Source organism: Podarcis vaucheri (genome assembly GCF_965113315.1).
Source record: "Podarcis vaucheri genome assembly, chromosome: 1".
Taxonomy (NCBI): Eukaryota; Metazoa; Chordata; class Lepidosauria; order Squamata; family Lacertidae; genus Podarcis; species Podarcis vaucheri.
Window position 1 is genome coordinate 95856533 of NC_138759.1, and position 15560 is coordinate 95872092.

Genomic DNA, 15560 nt, shown 5'->3' on the forward strand with positions numbered 1-15560 from the left:
GGTAAGTAGATAAATAAACAATACCAAATTTACCTGGATCTAGGTGTGTGAAAGATCCAATGACAAAATCCAGCGTAGAAACAGCCAGTAGGAAGAGAAGCAGCAGCTGGAGACGGATTATCCATTTCACACCGGCAAGGTTAATTCCAAGCAAACCCAGCAGCACAGCAAGTGAGATGCCCCTTATGGCCCAAATGTTACTGAAGCCCAGGAGTTCAGAGATACTTTCAGAAAATCCAGTAATGTACATAGCACCTGCAACACACTGAAAAATACTTCCAGTTACGAAACTGCTAAGTAGTATGTTACAAGCCATATAAACTGGAGGATGCAGAAGATTTTATTTCTTTTACTTGGCCTGCAAGTGGACCCTTGTGGCAGCTTAAAATGTCAGAAAAACAAACAAACAATAAAATGGGTATAAAACAAACTCTGTAAATAAATAATAATAAAATATATAGCTTACAGTTATTTAAAAACAATGTGGTACAGTGGTACATCGGGTTAAGTACTTAATTCATTCCGGAGGTCCGTTCTTAACCTGAAACTGTTCTTAACCTGAAGCACCACTTTAGCTAATGGGGCCTCCTGCTGCCGCTGGAGCACGATTTCTGTTCTCATCCTGAAGCAAAGTTCTTAACCTGAAGCACTATTTCTGGGTTGGCAGAGTCTGTAACCTGAAGCGTATGTAACTCAAGGTACCACTGTATTTAGCAGCATAATGGCAGATAGAAAATGGCCCGGTCCAGTTAAGGCAGCCACCTGACTCAACCTTCTAATATCTGCTGGAATAAAAACATTTCTACTAATTTCCAGGAAGCAAGAACAGAACAAGCCTAGTAAAACCACATTGGGGAAGAAGTTGCAAAGAAAGGGAGTTAATGCTAAAAGAAGACTATCTTCAACAGGGGTTTGGAACCTTTTTGGGTCCACAGGCCAGATCCTCCCATGCCAAATTTGACAGGTGGGTGGGGCAGTGGCCTCTCAGCAAATAGGAGGCGCTGCTGGTCTCCTTCCAACCCTAGCAATGAACTGGCGGGACTGGCCTCTGGGGTCTCCTGGGCTCTACACCAGTCTTCAACCGTAGGGTAATATTGATTTGTTTCCTTGCCCTTGTTTCCACTCCCTGCTTCTTCCCTTGCTGATGGGGCAGGCACATTTTGTGGTCCGCCTCAGGCACAACCATCTATTGGGCCGGCCCTGAAATACTGTATAAATATATCGTTACATAATTTTGTCGCTGGATGGCACTGGATTTAGTTGTATCTGAGTGGAGTTTCCTTTTGCTGTTCTGCTCTTTTTGAGAGAGGCAATAAAGTTTCTCTCTAGGTTCCTGACTGGCGTGTCCTCTATACCAGGCATACTACCAGACTTTTAGAAGACATCTGAAGGCAGCCCTGTTTAGGGAAGCTTTTAATGTTTGACAGACTATTGTACTTTAATATTCTGTTGGAAGCTGCCCAGACAGGTGTGCGGGGTATAAATAATAAATTATTATTATTATTGGCAAATTCGGCGCTCCAGATGTTTTGGGACTCCAACTCCCATCATCCCTGACCACTGGTTCTGTTAGCTAGGGATTGTGGGAGTTGTAGTCCCAAAACATCTTGGAGCGCCAAGTTTGCCTATGCCTGCTGTATACCAACCATGATAAGTACCTATTTATTACATTGGCTCATTTTTTATAGTTATCACTCAGTGACCTCGTTCAAATATCACCCTAGGCCAGCCTTCTCCCAACATGCCCCCTCCAGATGTTTTGGACTACAGCTCTCATCATCCCTGATCATTGGGCTCTGCTGGCTGGGAATGATGGGAGACGTAGTCCAAAACAATCTAGAGGTCACCAAGATGGGGGAGGTTGCCCTAAACTAAAGACTGCATGATATGAATGAGTCAGAACAAGTCACAGTGAGCACTAAGCTTGCCTCCTCCTCCGCTCCCTAATCTCTCTCCTCTTCTGGTACAACTACAGGGAGGAGTTTGGTTTTTCCTTAACCACCATCATCCATATCAACAAAGTGTGGTTAAAGTTATCTATGGTTTGTTTGACCTGTCATCCAATTTGAATAGCTATACTTGGACCTTATAGAAATAATAACTGCCGTCATGTAGTGAATGAGTTCAGTGAATGAGGCCAGGGTGGAACTTTTCTGTCAAAAGACTCAAGCTACAGACAAATTGCCATCACCTTAGGAATCTCTACTTCAAAATGATGTCTACATTGATGGAATATAGTTCATAGGCACTATGTTCCTCGAGCTGGTTCCTTGCCCAGAGGCTTTTGCTGAACTAAAATTAACAAATCACAAGTGCCAAACTGGATAATTCCAAAGATCTTAAAAGCTTGTAGCAAGCTGGTCAAGTACTTCTTAAACAGAAACTGTAAGAGTGTGAATAAGTGGGAAAGGCAACCTAAAACACAATCACAAGTATAAAATGAAGGAATGATATAATAGGTAAAAGGTAAAGGTACCCCTGACCATTAGGTCCAGTCGTGACCGACTCTGGGGTTGCAGTGCTCATCTCGCTCTATGGGCCGAGGGAGCCGGCGTTTGTCCGCAGACAGCTTCCGGGTCATGTGGCCAGCATGACTAAGCCGCTTCTGGCGAACCAGAGCAGCGCACGGAAACGCCGTTTACCTTCCCGCCAGAGCGGTACCTATTTATCTACTTGCACTTTGACATACTTTCGAACTGCTAGGTTGGCAGGAGCTGGGAGCAAGCAACGGGAGCTCACCCCGTCGCGGGGATTCGAACCGCCGACCTTCTGATCAGCAAATCCTAGGCTCTGTGGTTTAACCCACAGCGTATGTAATTATTAAACATTATTGTGGAGGCCTCACTAAAGAATTAAAATAAGAATGATTTTTATAATCATATAATCATGACACAAAATCATTTCTTTATATAGCTGCTCAAGGCAGTTTGATTGGAGTCACAAAGTGGTTTTGATTTATTTATTTTATGCTGATTTTCAGCTGTCTTGGGTATCAATGTCATACTTGGGTAATTCCAAAGCGCTCCTGGCCTAAATTTGGTTCTAAGCTCTTAAAATACCTCACAAGCAAGCAACAAATGTGGCACACTCATCCGCTGTGCGGCAGTAATAAGAAATAAATGTTAAGCCACCTAAATTCCTCCCCAGCAGCCCCCAAATCTTGAGAGCCACATTTCCCTTTGAGGTGTTTGTTTAGCTCTCCAGCACAGCAAATGGCATCCAGGACTTGGACTTATGTTAAAAAGCATTCCCGGTGCAGAACTTTGATCTAGCATTAGCCACGTTTCTGTTCCAATACAGGCAATTATAAATCTATCCATAACATAACAGATACATAACAGAGTTTTCATAATTTTTGCAACTGCACAATTTCTACTGAATATTTAAAAAATCTTCTTCAGTAGCATAATATAAACTATAGGGTTTGTATATCATTGCCTCAAGCAAAGAAAAGGAAAGGTGACTGGAGATACACACACACACACACACACACACACACACACTAATTTATTTAAAAAGAAGTTGCATTCCTACCTGACCAAAAATATAGAGGAGGCCAATGGTCCCCCCAACTTGACCTCCAAGGACAGTAGAAATCATTGAGTAGACTCCTCCACTTCCAATGCTGCAGCGTTCACAAACCCCAATGCCAGACAAGACCGTTACTAAGGCCACCAGGATGACAATGGACACCAAAAACATGCCCATTAAAATACCGGTGTTTCCCTGAAATGGGAGGAAAAAGAAAAGGTTGAAACTTAAAAGAAGAAAGAGATGCATAGATTTCAATGCACACACTTACCTTTGTTTTGCTTGCTACAAAAGAATGCAATGCATTTGTACTTCATCTAAGCCAAAGTGTCTTGCTTGCCACTGTCAAAACGTTAGGAAGTTTACATGAAAGCAGTAGGAAGAAGGTATGTGGTTTCTTAAAACTTAACACTTGAACTCAACTCTACTGCAAATCACTCCAATGTCTAAAAAAAGCAACATAGGAGGACTGGTATGCTGTACATGATTTTCTAAGAAATACAAGGTACCACAAGGCTCTGAGATGGGCTAACAGTGCTCATATCTTTCACAAAAACATGCGTATAAAATAACAACTGACAGGACTACTACATTAAGGGGATTTCTAATGCATCTCTTTACAGAAAGCAGAAGCCAGGCCTTATTCTTCTGTTTTCACAGCTTTTAGCATATGAACCCAGTCAGAAGGCCTTCAAATATTATCAGCATGCAGATGCTAAATAAAAAAGTGACCTCTTAAGCCTTTCTTCTGAGCTTTAGAGATCCCCATTGTGAACAAACTCTAGCATTTTGCTTCCTTCGTGCCATCTTCAAAGCACTCTGTGTGCTGCTCTTATCCCACAGGCATTGTGTTCCTTCCTGCTATGACTTCTCAAGGAAGGGCAGTGGCTTTTAGGTTCTCTTGCTTACTAATTATTGCTTTGTGCAGAACATGTTAGGTTATGCTTGTGCCATCTGCGTTTCCAAATAGCACCCACTGTCCTGGCTAGTTCGAAGATATTTAGTATACACAAAACTGATAGTGCTTTTGTTTTGTTTATTTTGCTTAACAATTGATGCAAAGCTAGAACAATGCTTTCCTTTTAGAAAAAATATAGCTGTGTAGGGAGGCTTGTATGCTAGCAGATGTCTGCATGCTGAGTCCTGGCTCCAGTTCCCCTTGGTCTGATGAAACTGCCATCAAAACCAGCAGGATTCCAAACTGAAACTGCACTTCATGAAGGCTACAGCATTCTGGATACATATCAAGTTAGTTAGAGGAGCAGGCGAGGAGAGATAGGAAATGAGATTCTGAGGAAACAGCAGCATCCAATTTCTAGTTTTGATGAGAAATGAATGAATGGGCCCTCAGATCAGATAATCACTACTAGTAAGTTTGTGATAGTGCAAGGAGAACAGAAGGTGCAAAAGGTTGCAGGAGGCTTCTACAGGTCCATGGGTAATGCCGGTGGACAAACAAAAGACTCCCTCAAGGCAAATCTAAAAAAAGTGGTATAAACACCGACAACTGGGAAACACTGGCCTGTGAGTGTTCCAATTGGAGGATAAAGGTAAAAGTAAAGTACCCATGACAGTTAAGTCTAGTCGCAGACAACTCTGGGGTTGCGGCGCTCATCTCGCTTTACAGGCTGAGGGAGCTGGCGTTTGTCCGCAGACAGTTTTTCCGGGTCATGTGGCCAGCATGAAAATAAATCTTTTTTTTTACTGCTGCCCTGGTACCTGTTTAATAATATCACTCAGTGATTATATTCTGTCTCCTCCAGCCCATAGGCAGATGCCAATGAAACCCACTGTAACCAGTTTGTTCCCCATCAACAGCTCAAGGACCACCTAGCCATTTGTTGCCTGTAGGCTTTTATTATTTAATTATTATTTGATTTATTACCTGCCCTTCACACCAGCAGGTCCCAGGGTGGGTTACAATATGCATTCAAGGTCCGCTTGCTGTGCAATTTGTAAATATTTGTTTAAACTCTCTGTCTCTTTTTTAAAAAACCACAATTATCCATTTTAACAATTTAATTTTGAATTCTAATCCAATCCACTTTCCAAATCCAATCTTCACAATGCGTACACACATTCACACTCAGTAGAAATTTTACACCACCGAGGAGCTTTAGCAAAAGAGAAAGATTTTAAGCAGTTAAATAATAATTTTAAGAAGTTCCACTCTTCTAAGTTTAAAGTTCAGTTCATGCATAACTGTTCATAATACAGTCGTACCTTGGAAGTTGAAGGGAATCCGTTCTGGAAGTCCGTTCGACTTCCAAAACATTCGGAAACCAAAGCGAGGCTTCTGATTGGCTGCAGGAAGCTCCTGCAGCCAATTAGAAGCCGCGGAAGCCCCTTTGGACGTTCAGCCTCCAAAAGAATGTTTGAAAACCGGAACACTCACTTCCAGTTTTCAATCGTTCAGGAACCGAAATGTTCGACTCCCAAGGCGTTCGGGAGCTCAGCTACAACTGTATAACTGTTATCAACATATTTTAAAAACTCAATAAATTTGGTATAAGGACAATGAAAGAGGGTGTTTGTTCCAGCTGGGCAGAAGGAGTGCTGCTTACAACCATCACTTCAAACTACACTATGTTCTTTCAGTAGAGCTTGGAGGAACATGAGGGAGGACGTGTAACTATGGCAACATGTGTTACCTGAACATTTATATTTGATCAGCTTCCCTGTAAATAGCCCAAGCTACTATTTTATTTTATTTTGACACAAAGGGAGAGAAATTAACAAAGCCATAGGAACCCAAGTATATTTTAAGCAAGTAATTTTGTGGGCTTTAAAGAGCTGATAAAATAAATTTTAAATCTGGTCTACGCCAACAGGGATTGCAAGCTGTAGTCCTAAAGAGCTTACTTGGAACCAAGTCCTACTGCCATCAGTTGAACTCAGATGAGTTCCAAGTGATTTCAGCAGAACTTACTTCGAAGTAACCAACAATCTGGAGAAGGCTGTAAGAGGACCAGAATGACTGCTGCACCAGCAAAAAGCCAGACCCAGTGGTATGGAGGGGATACCTCAAATCAAACCAGGATGTTGCACAAGCAGTGCCTGTTTCTACCATAATACAGCACAGGGCAAAGTGATTGGGGATGTGCCAACCTGAATACATTCTGGCCACCTAAGCACTCAGCTGTGCCAAGGTAGAACCGCATGCTAAATATTTGGTAATAATAACAGGATTGTCAACCTAGCAGAATAGCTTTTGCGCCATGTGGATGGCATGGTATGCTGCTGCTGCTGCTGCTGCTGCTGCTGCAGTCAGTATAAGCCACTTTCTGCTCCATCACAGCTTCCCACATTTCATCAGGAGGTGGAAGGATCAAAAGGTCATCTAGCCAAATCATCTTGTTACCACTTGTGACTGAAAAGGATCAATCCCTACAACAGTGTGGTCCAAACAGAGGCCGAGAGCACCAAATACTATGCAAATTTCTCCACATGATCAGAGAATGTAATCAGGTTGGCCTGCAGGGCAAAATGTTGACTTGACACCAAAGCACACTGGTTTAAAATTATTTGCTCTCATTATAGTCTTAACTGGGCTGGATTGGGCTGTTTGCCAGTGCTCCAGTTATATCTCCCACTTGCTTGCATGTGTGTGTTTTGTGTGTCAGCAAGCCGCTTAAAAAACAGACACACCATAGCTGGAGGTTGGATATGTGATGAAGACTATCCAAATGAATATGCATTCAGCAGCTATTACAGAAGAAATGGTGGAAAGACCTAAAGATAATTAGGCAAAAGAATGGTCGCCAGCACACAGGCTTTCAGTACTAATTTAAATGCAATACCTTAAGGACGTCAAAACCAATTCCAAGACAAATCAACAGCTGTATGGCTTGTCATTTAGTTCCCCATACTTACCACCAGCCACCCTGTCCTCAGAAAGAGAACTACTCCAAAGATATTGATCATACAAGAGGTAAAGACTCCATCCCAAGTGCCAAAGAGCACTGGTTCCCAAACAAAAAGATGTATCTTCCACCAAGGTCTGTTGTGTGTCGGAGAACTCTGAATGAAAATAGGATTTAAAGGTTACGTTTGCTTTTTCATCTTGCTCGGCACCAGCAGAGGCACGAAGGGTCAGTACTATAATGCCTGCAAAATGCATGTTTTAAGGATGACAGAACTTGCCCCGTTCTTGCCCCCAGGGCAGTTAATTGTACGGAAATGAGAATCCTAAATAAGTCACACTACTGTGGCATCTGCTTGGCCACTGTGACAACGGGTATCTAGAAGAGATGGGCCTTTGGTTTGATTCAGAAGAGCTCTTCATCTTATGAAGGGTAATCATGTTGCCTGAATCCCACCCTACTACAAACAAAACCCAGATCCCCTGTTGATTATAGCCTACAAAGACCTACTTATCAGCAACTAGATTCAGTGCCAATGTTTAAGAATGGAACCAGTAGGTAAGGGCAAAAGGTTCTGACACTTATCCCACGCCCCTGCCATCAAAAAGGAAATCAAAAACAAAAAAACTGCTTGCCAGCAAGTCCTGTTTTCACAAATACCTCTCTCTTTTTGCCTCAGTAGTAACCTTTTTAAATAATAATTTTTGTTGGTTTATTTTCTGAAACTATTTCAATTTATGCAAAACAAATTGCAAAACATGAAGCAGGGTTAAGGATTGTTATAAATAAATAATCTACAGAAACAACTGGGAGAATTGATCAAATAAATTGACATTTTCTAATTACCGTATTTTTCGCTCCTTAAGACACACTTCCCCCCCTTAAAATCTAAGGGGAAATGTCTGTGCATCTTATGAAGCGAATGTGTGGTCCCCGGGGTTGGTCGGGGGGAACCCGGGCTTCCCCCGCCAGCCCCGCAAGCTCCGGGAGAAGCGGCAAAGCTGCGCGCAGCAACGCCGCTTCCCCCCGACCTGTTTTGGGGGCTGGGGTCGGGGGAAGCTCGGGCTCCCCCCTCCCCCAAGCTCTGGGACCCGACCTGTTTTTGGGGCTGGGGGCGCGGGGAAGCCCGAGTATCCCTCACCCCCAGCCCCAAAAACAGGTATTTGGGGGGGTGTTGGAGCGAAAAATACGGTAACAAGCATCTTCCTTGCAGGTTCTACATTACCCTTGACTCCCACCCAAACCAAAAGTTATTACTGTAAGGACAAACAAGAATATGCAGCAGGTGGGAGATAATCATGTAAACTAGCTCCTGTATACTCAATAAAGCCATGCCAAAGGACCACAAACTTCTGCGTACTTCGTCCCCTGACAATTCTCACTTTTTATGCGAGTTTCTCTAATAAGGCAATGTGCCACAGCTTTTGATACCAATATTCAAGGTCGTTAATTTGGAGACTATTCCAATGCTTTGTAGCAATTGTGGCTCTTGCTACAAAGTGATTAATTATCAATGATCCACGGAGACTTTCAAACAAATAAATCACAATTTATATACACACTGTAAACTGAACACAAATCTGGACTCTTCTCAGAGCATTACTCCCACCACCTTGCAATGTTTCAGAATTCAGAACTCAGCTGTAGGGAACCAGGGCTTTTGCAACATACCTGTTGTGCTTCTTCGTGAAAAAGTTCTTGCACATGTCCATCATTCCTCATGCTGGTGTTGCCCCTGGGCAAAAACAGTCTGCCATTCACATTAAAACTGTAGATGTAGGGTGATGCCATAATGATAATGGAAGCCACAGGGCAGGGAACAGAACTCAGTGTCAGCTATTATGCTCAAGTGAGTTCCTGCACAGATGAGGCATGCAAAGCAGAGGCTTCATTGCTGTACTTCACCTAGTTCAGAGAAAAGACAGAACTTACCATCACCTTCAGAATGCAGGCACAAGAGTTTTATCACAGATTCATAGAACAGAAGAGTTGGAAGGGATCCCAAGGGTCTTCTAGTCCAAACCCCTGCAATGCAGGAATCTCAACTACACCATACATGGCAGGTGGCCATCCTACCTCTGCTTAAAAGTCTCCAAGGAAGGAGAGCCCACCACCTCTCGCGGGAGTCTGATTCACTGTCAAACAGCTCTTACTGTCAGAAAGTTCTTCCTGATGCTTAGTTGCAATCTCCTTTCTTGTAACTTGAATCCATTGGTTTGGTTCCTACCCTCCAGAGCAGGAGAAAACAAGCTTCCTCCATCTTCTGTGTGACATCCCTTTAGATATTTGAAGATGGCTATCTCAGTCTCCTCTTATCAAGGCTAAACATATGCAACTCCCTCAACTGTTCCTCTTAAGGCTTGGTTTCCAGACCCTTGATCGTCTTGGTCTCCTACCTCTGCACACATTCCAAGCTTGTCAACATCCTTCTTAAACTGTGGTGCCTAGAACTGGACAGAGAACTATAGGTGGGGTCTGACCAAGGCAGAATACACAGGGTAGGTGGGGGCCAGAGACTGGAATAATAACATCAGACTGTAGCAAAAACATGCGTATCATAGCAAGGATGACAAGGCAAATGCTAAACATGGTTTTGCTTTTCCCAGGTGTACTGTTTGATTTCCCTAACTCCTTACAATGCCAGCACTTTGACATCAGAAGCACCTAGAACTGAAAAGGAGAGGTTTGCTGGGCAGGCAACTCTTGTCTCATCCCTCCCCATGCTGGTTGGCGGGAGAAAGGGGAGAAATATAGTGCTCACAATGTCTATGAGAGGATGTAGAGGCAAGATGGGTCTTCGAGAACCCACATTGTGGTATACAAAAGCAGGATTATCTCCCTGACCTTCCCACTGCAGACTCCCAATTCATCTGCACCTTGATGTTCAGAATCTAGCTGCCACCACTGTCCAAGCTCAGTAAGAAGCCACCCCTCCCCTATCCTGCTTTCCAGCTGCCTTCCTCATCCTTGCTCTCCTGGTAGACTATTGTGAAACAAGCCCAACCCTTCTTTGCTTTACCTTCCCAGGCACCTGTGATGGTAAAGCACAGACAAATCCTTACACTACCACTCACTTCCTTTACCTTATGCAAATCGCCAGTTAAGCAGGCAATGAAGCAGTTAAGGTTCACTGATTCCCTGATGTTCATTCCCCTCCAGTGGAAGGAAGGAATCCTTGCCAGCTCTACCACTGGTTGCTGTTTTTCAGTGCAATTGAGGCTTCATGCAGCGGAAAAAGCAGCAGGGGGAATGAACTCTCAGCAACAAAGATAGAGCTTTTATGCAAATAGTCTTTGTCATAAAAGCCAGCAAAGAACATTAACATGGCAGGCAAGTAAAAAATGGTTTCTTAATAAGCTATTCCTGCCCGCCCCCAACAATTTCAAGAAGATTTGAAACAGAAATTTTATTTTGTGAGAGCTTTGGCATTATGTCCACATTTTGTTCAGCACCCAGTGCTTAAAAGAAGTAAAACGAAAAGAAAACCTGTATTGCTGCTCATGCTAGTTTTAGTGCCTAAGTATAAAAAAGGGACACGGGTGGCATCGTGGGTTAAACCACAGAGCCTAGGGCTTGCCGATCAGAAGGTTGGTGGTTTGAATCCCCGCGATGGGGTGAGCTCCCATTGCTCGGTCCCTGCTCCTGCCAATCTAGCAGTTCAAAAGCACGTCAAAGTGCCAGTAGATAAATAGATACCACTCCGGTGGGAAGGTAAATGGCATTCCCGTGCACTGCTCTGGTTCACCAGAAGCGGCTTAGTCATGCTGGCCACATGACCCAGAAGCTGTACGCCGGCTCCCTCGGCCAATAAAGCAAGATGAGCGTCGCAACCCCAGAGTCGGTCACGACTGGACCTAATGGTCAGGGGTCCCTTTACCTTTATAAAAAATGATTAAAAATGTGGTTTATAAGGAACCAGTTGGTGTTAAAGAAGAGGGTATCAACATGGTAAAGAAAAGACAAAAACATTTAGTTTGAGGGGCAGGTTCAAACGTTAAAAGACACCAAAGACTGTATCTCCCTGAAGAATGTGAAAAATGACACCAGACAGACCATAAGACCCCTTAATGAAGAGATCAAAAACCCATTTTCCATATTCAACTAGATTTAACCAAACAGTAAGGTGTAGCATTTGGATGTCACATTAAACTACAGTTCAGCTGTTATCATTGTTGTCATATTTATAGGCCACCTTCTCCTCCAAAAAGCTCAAGGTTGAATACACGGCTCTCCCCCTCCCCATTTTATCCTTGCCTGTCAGATAGGTTAGGCTGACAGACTGTGACTTGCCCAAGCAAAGTCACCTAGTTTGCTTCATGGCTGACTGTGGAATTGAACCCAGGTTTCCAAAGGCTCTAGGGACGCGGGTGGTGCTGTAGTCTAAACCACTGAGCCTCTTGGGCTTGCCAGTCAGAAGGTCGGCAGATCGAATCCCCGCGACAGGGTGAGCTCCCGTTGCTCGGTCCCAGCTCCTGTCCGGGAATCAGCATGTTTTTACGTGTTTTATTTAAAATGCATGTCTGTGTTATTTGTGGGGCCTGCCTGGTGTTTTTACATGAGTAGAATGTGTGCTTTTATTTAAAATGCATCTCTGGGTTATTTGTGGGGGAAAGAAATTTGTTCTTTTTCTTTCTTTCTTCCAAAATATAGTTCAGCCCTCCACAAGGTCTGAGAGACAGTGGACTGGCCCCCTGCTGAAAACATTTGCTGACCCCTGTCCTAAAACATGGATTGTTGTTTCAAAATGCTGCACTAACTCATTCTTCTCTTCTACCACTAACCAGAGCATCCACTAACCAGAGCATAACTGAACTCACTGGGACTTACCGTATTTCTGAGTATACATGCATAGTATACATGTATAACAGTTGAGCTGTTAATTCCATACAGCTAAAATGATTGTGCCCAAATTATATCCATAGCAGATTCTGTGGCTTTTATCATGCAAATATAGACTGAGTCTAAATCACATCTCTCCAAGACTAGTTGAGCCTTTTCTGTTCATTTAGCAACACCAAAATTTCTGCTTTTGCATCTTAGGATATTTTGTCAATAAACACAAAACTAAGGAAGCTCTCTAAGCTGAAATCACTGCTTTCAACAGATGGCTGATTTATAAAAACAAAAAGGTTAATATATTTCTCGCCGTATGTACATGTGGTCTCACTGACTTCCGATGGGGCTCCCTTTCCTATTAGAGAGGTTCTTATTGGCTGTGCTATGTAAAGTGATCCAAGATCTCGCATAACTTCATTTAAATAAAAGCCTTAACCAACATCTCACCTCATATCTTTAAAACACCTTATTTTTAGTACTCAAGGGGGAAATAATTTTTTAAAAAGTGAAAATGCATTACAGCAAATAAAACCTAATGCAGAACCTGTAAGGACACAAACATTTGTTTTACTGAGGTACCATAACTTCCCAGGCAGCCTCCATTTTCAAGTAAAGCCAGGGTAATAGGAGTAGAGATTACACCATTAAGGAAAGTCTCCTGTAGTATTATCTTATAGTGGCTTTTCATTAATACTAAGCACTACAAGAGAATGTTGTAAACTGAGCTGCTGCATTGTAAGTCTTGAATATTTTATAAATAAAGTCTGGGTATCTCTCTTGAATAATATCACCAATCAATGAATAGGACTTGATCCATTGATCCAGAGCACCTGCTCACACAAAGGAAAAGTCCATGATCTCCAATGAGTCTCTCATCATCTCCATCTGTAGCCCTTTGAACCACATCCCACATCATCTCTAAAGTTCTCCAAACCTTCGGAACTGGCTTTATTTTTGGGGTGGGGAAAGCAGAGGGTTACAGAAAACTGTATTTTTATGTTGCTGTACACAGGGGCGGCGAAACCAGGCTTTATTTCATCCGGGTCAAAGACCCAGTTTGGCACCCCTCTACGCACATTTGCACAAAGGCTGGGAGCCTCAATGGTGCTAATCTGGGGGCTTCACCCAGAGCAAAAAACCTGGCTAGCCCCCTGTAACTCTGGCTGTTCACACCAGAGAGGGGACAGGGATGTGTCTTCACCCAATGCAGATTACAGTACAGTGGTACCTCGGGTTACATACACTTCTGGTTACAGACTCTTCAGGTTACAGACTCTGCTAACTCAGAAATATTACCTCAGGTTAAGAACTTTGCTTCAGGATGAGAACAGAAATCGTGCAGCAGCGGCACAGCAGGAAGCCCCATTAGCTAAAGTGGTGCTTCAGGTTAAGAACAGACCTCCAGAACAAATTAAGTTCTTAACCCAAGGTAACACTGTACTTGTTTGGTTTCCTGGTGCAACCTGGCAACCTCGACCGCGAACTCCTATCCCATAAAGCTGTCATCTGCGCATGTGCAAGGTCTGTCCCAAATGTGAGCACCTCATCTCAACTACTATGCGAACTTGGCCTATGTTTTTTTAAAAAAGGGAGCTTGTCTGAGGGAAAGTTTATCAAAGAGCAGCATTTCTACAGGATACCTATGGACTAGGACTAACCTCATGAGCACACCAGCAGTGGGAACACATTGGAGCTGGACTAAAGCGTAAAGCGCACACGGCCTCTGCCTTTGCTGCCTTGTTCCACGCATTTTTCACTCATTTTTTTCATTTCCCCGCTTTTCCCGCGGGGCTCCTGTGTCAGTGATGGCCGAAATCCAGTATCCACACCCCGCACCCGAAAAAAATATTCCTGAATCTTTATGCTAAGCAAAGCGCTGCACGTTGAAATGGTGTCCTGATCTGGTAACGTTCCAAAGCTCTGGAGCCCTGCCTAAGAGGTGAGGGGCGCCAGCCGCACCTCGTTTAACATGCCATCACCTTGACGCGCGTGATATTTTCTTATAACGCCCCCCCCAATTAATGAAATCCTCTTTTTTCCAATACAACTTTTAAATACATACTTTAAACATAGCACTATGCCAATAAATATATAATTCCAAAATAGGAAAGGGCATAACGAGACTTTAGTTTTGAGCTCGGAAGAAGGCTCCCCTAACTGCTGCGGGTGTTTGAGCGCGACAGGCGCCGCGATGGGGAAAGGCGGGAAACGCTGGGGTCTCTTCCACGCGCCTTCTGACTCCCGAGAGCAGCCCTTGGAGCGCGTGCGGGCGGGGCTCACTTGGGCGGGTTTCCCTCCCAAGCTGACGAGGCCTGCCTCGCGCCCGGGCCTGCCCACACTTCCACGTTCACGGCGCCCCGCCGTAGGAGTTTCCCGGATCCGGGAGGCACCTGTTGCGACCGCCGCCTCAGCTGCCTGCTTGGTTTCTCACGGCATCCGGGCGGGGCCGCTTGCAGCCTGCTCGTGAACTGGAGAAAACCTGCTGCTTCGTGCCCCTTGCGAGCGCCGCCTCGCCGTCGGTGAAAAACAGTATTATAGCGGCTGCCGGGCTCTTTCAGGGCGACTCCTGACTAGCCTCCTCAGTTTGCAAGCCCCGGATCCTTTGGACTGCTGGAATTCAGCCTGAATTCGCGCAGCTTCCAGAGCACAAAGTCCCAGGCATCTCTAAGAATGCCCCCTGTCAGAAACCCGGGAGAGCAGCTGCCAGTCAGTGTAGACATTAGCGAGCTCCCTGAGGATCTCCCCACTGCCTCCTGAGGGTGCGCTCTTGCGCGCGCTCTCTCTCTCTCTCACACAGACACCTTGCAGCACAGCGTTGCTTGAATTTATCCAGCCTGGGGGATCCGCTGGATACTTACCTTGTTTCTTCTCGGCCTCCAAGAGCGAAGGATGCAGCTCCCCCCTCCGCCCCCGCCGCCTTCTAGTCAGACCCTTTGCGATCAAGTCTTGCTGGACAGCTGGGACGGACAGCCACCCAGGTGCCACGTGGGCCGGACTGGGGGTGGCTGGGTGCAGGACAGGAAGGGATATTCCCACGTCAGGATGTTTGCTTTTCTTTTGGCCCTCCCACCTTTCGGGCTTTACAAAAAGGGTTTTAACTGAGTCGTTTGTTCTTGAGAATACGAGGGCGATAGCACACCCTCTCACCGGTGACATTATAGATCAGGATTTCTGGTGCGCCTAGATGTGTGCACATCTTGCTGGTTGCATCAGTTTTATTTGTGGGTGAAAAGGCTGCCCTCTAACTTTGGAATGAGGTTTTAGATATTTCGATAATCCTTTATATATAGGTCCGTGAGGACAGAAAGCAACCCCGCCAGGGGTGTGTGG

General features: G+C 44.5%; 1 protein-coding gene across 5 annotated transcripts in view; it reads right to left on the minus strand.

The window, feature by feature from the left end:
* SLC12A8 (solute carrier family 12 member 8) overlaps nt 1-15416 on the minus strand; it is a 63290-nt gene extending 47874 nt beyond the window's left edge. The window contains exons 1-5 of one of the 5 annotated variants that reach the window (XR_014222828.1): nt 15089-15416; nt 9066-9299; nt 7405-7551; nt 3535-3726; nt 34-265 (exon numbers count right to left, since the gene is read on the minus strand). Coding sequence is in view for 4 of the 5 variants with exons in the window: in XM_082235346.1 (XP_082091472.1) it covers nt 34-265; nt 3535-3726; nt 7405-7551; nt 9066-9185 (691 nt within the window). In the remaining variant the exon portion in view is untranslated. Of the gene's footprint in view, nt 1-33; nt 266-3534; nt 3727-7404; nt 7552-9065; nt 9300-14292; nt 14318-14510; nt 14591-14620; nt 14703-15088 lie in introns of those variants that run through there. The other 4 variants (XM_082235346.1, XM_082235347.1, XM_082235348.1 and 1 more) reach the window with 4 other exon arrangements.
* Nucleotides 15417-15560: the final 144 nt, after the last annotated feature.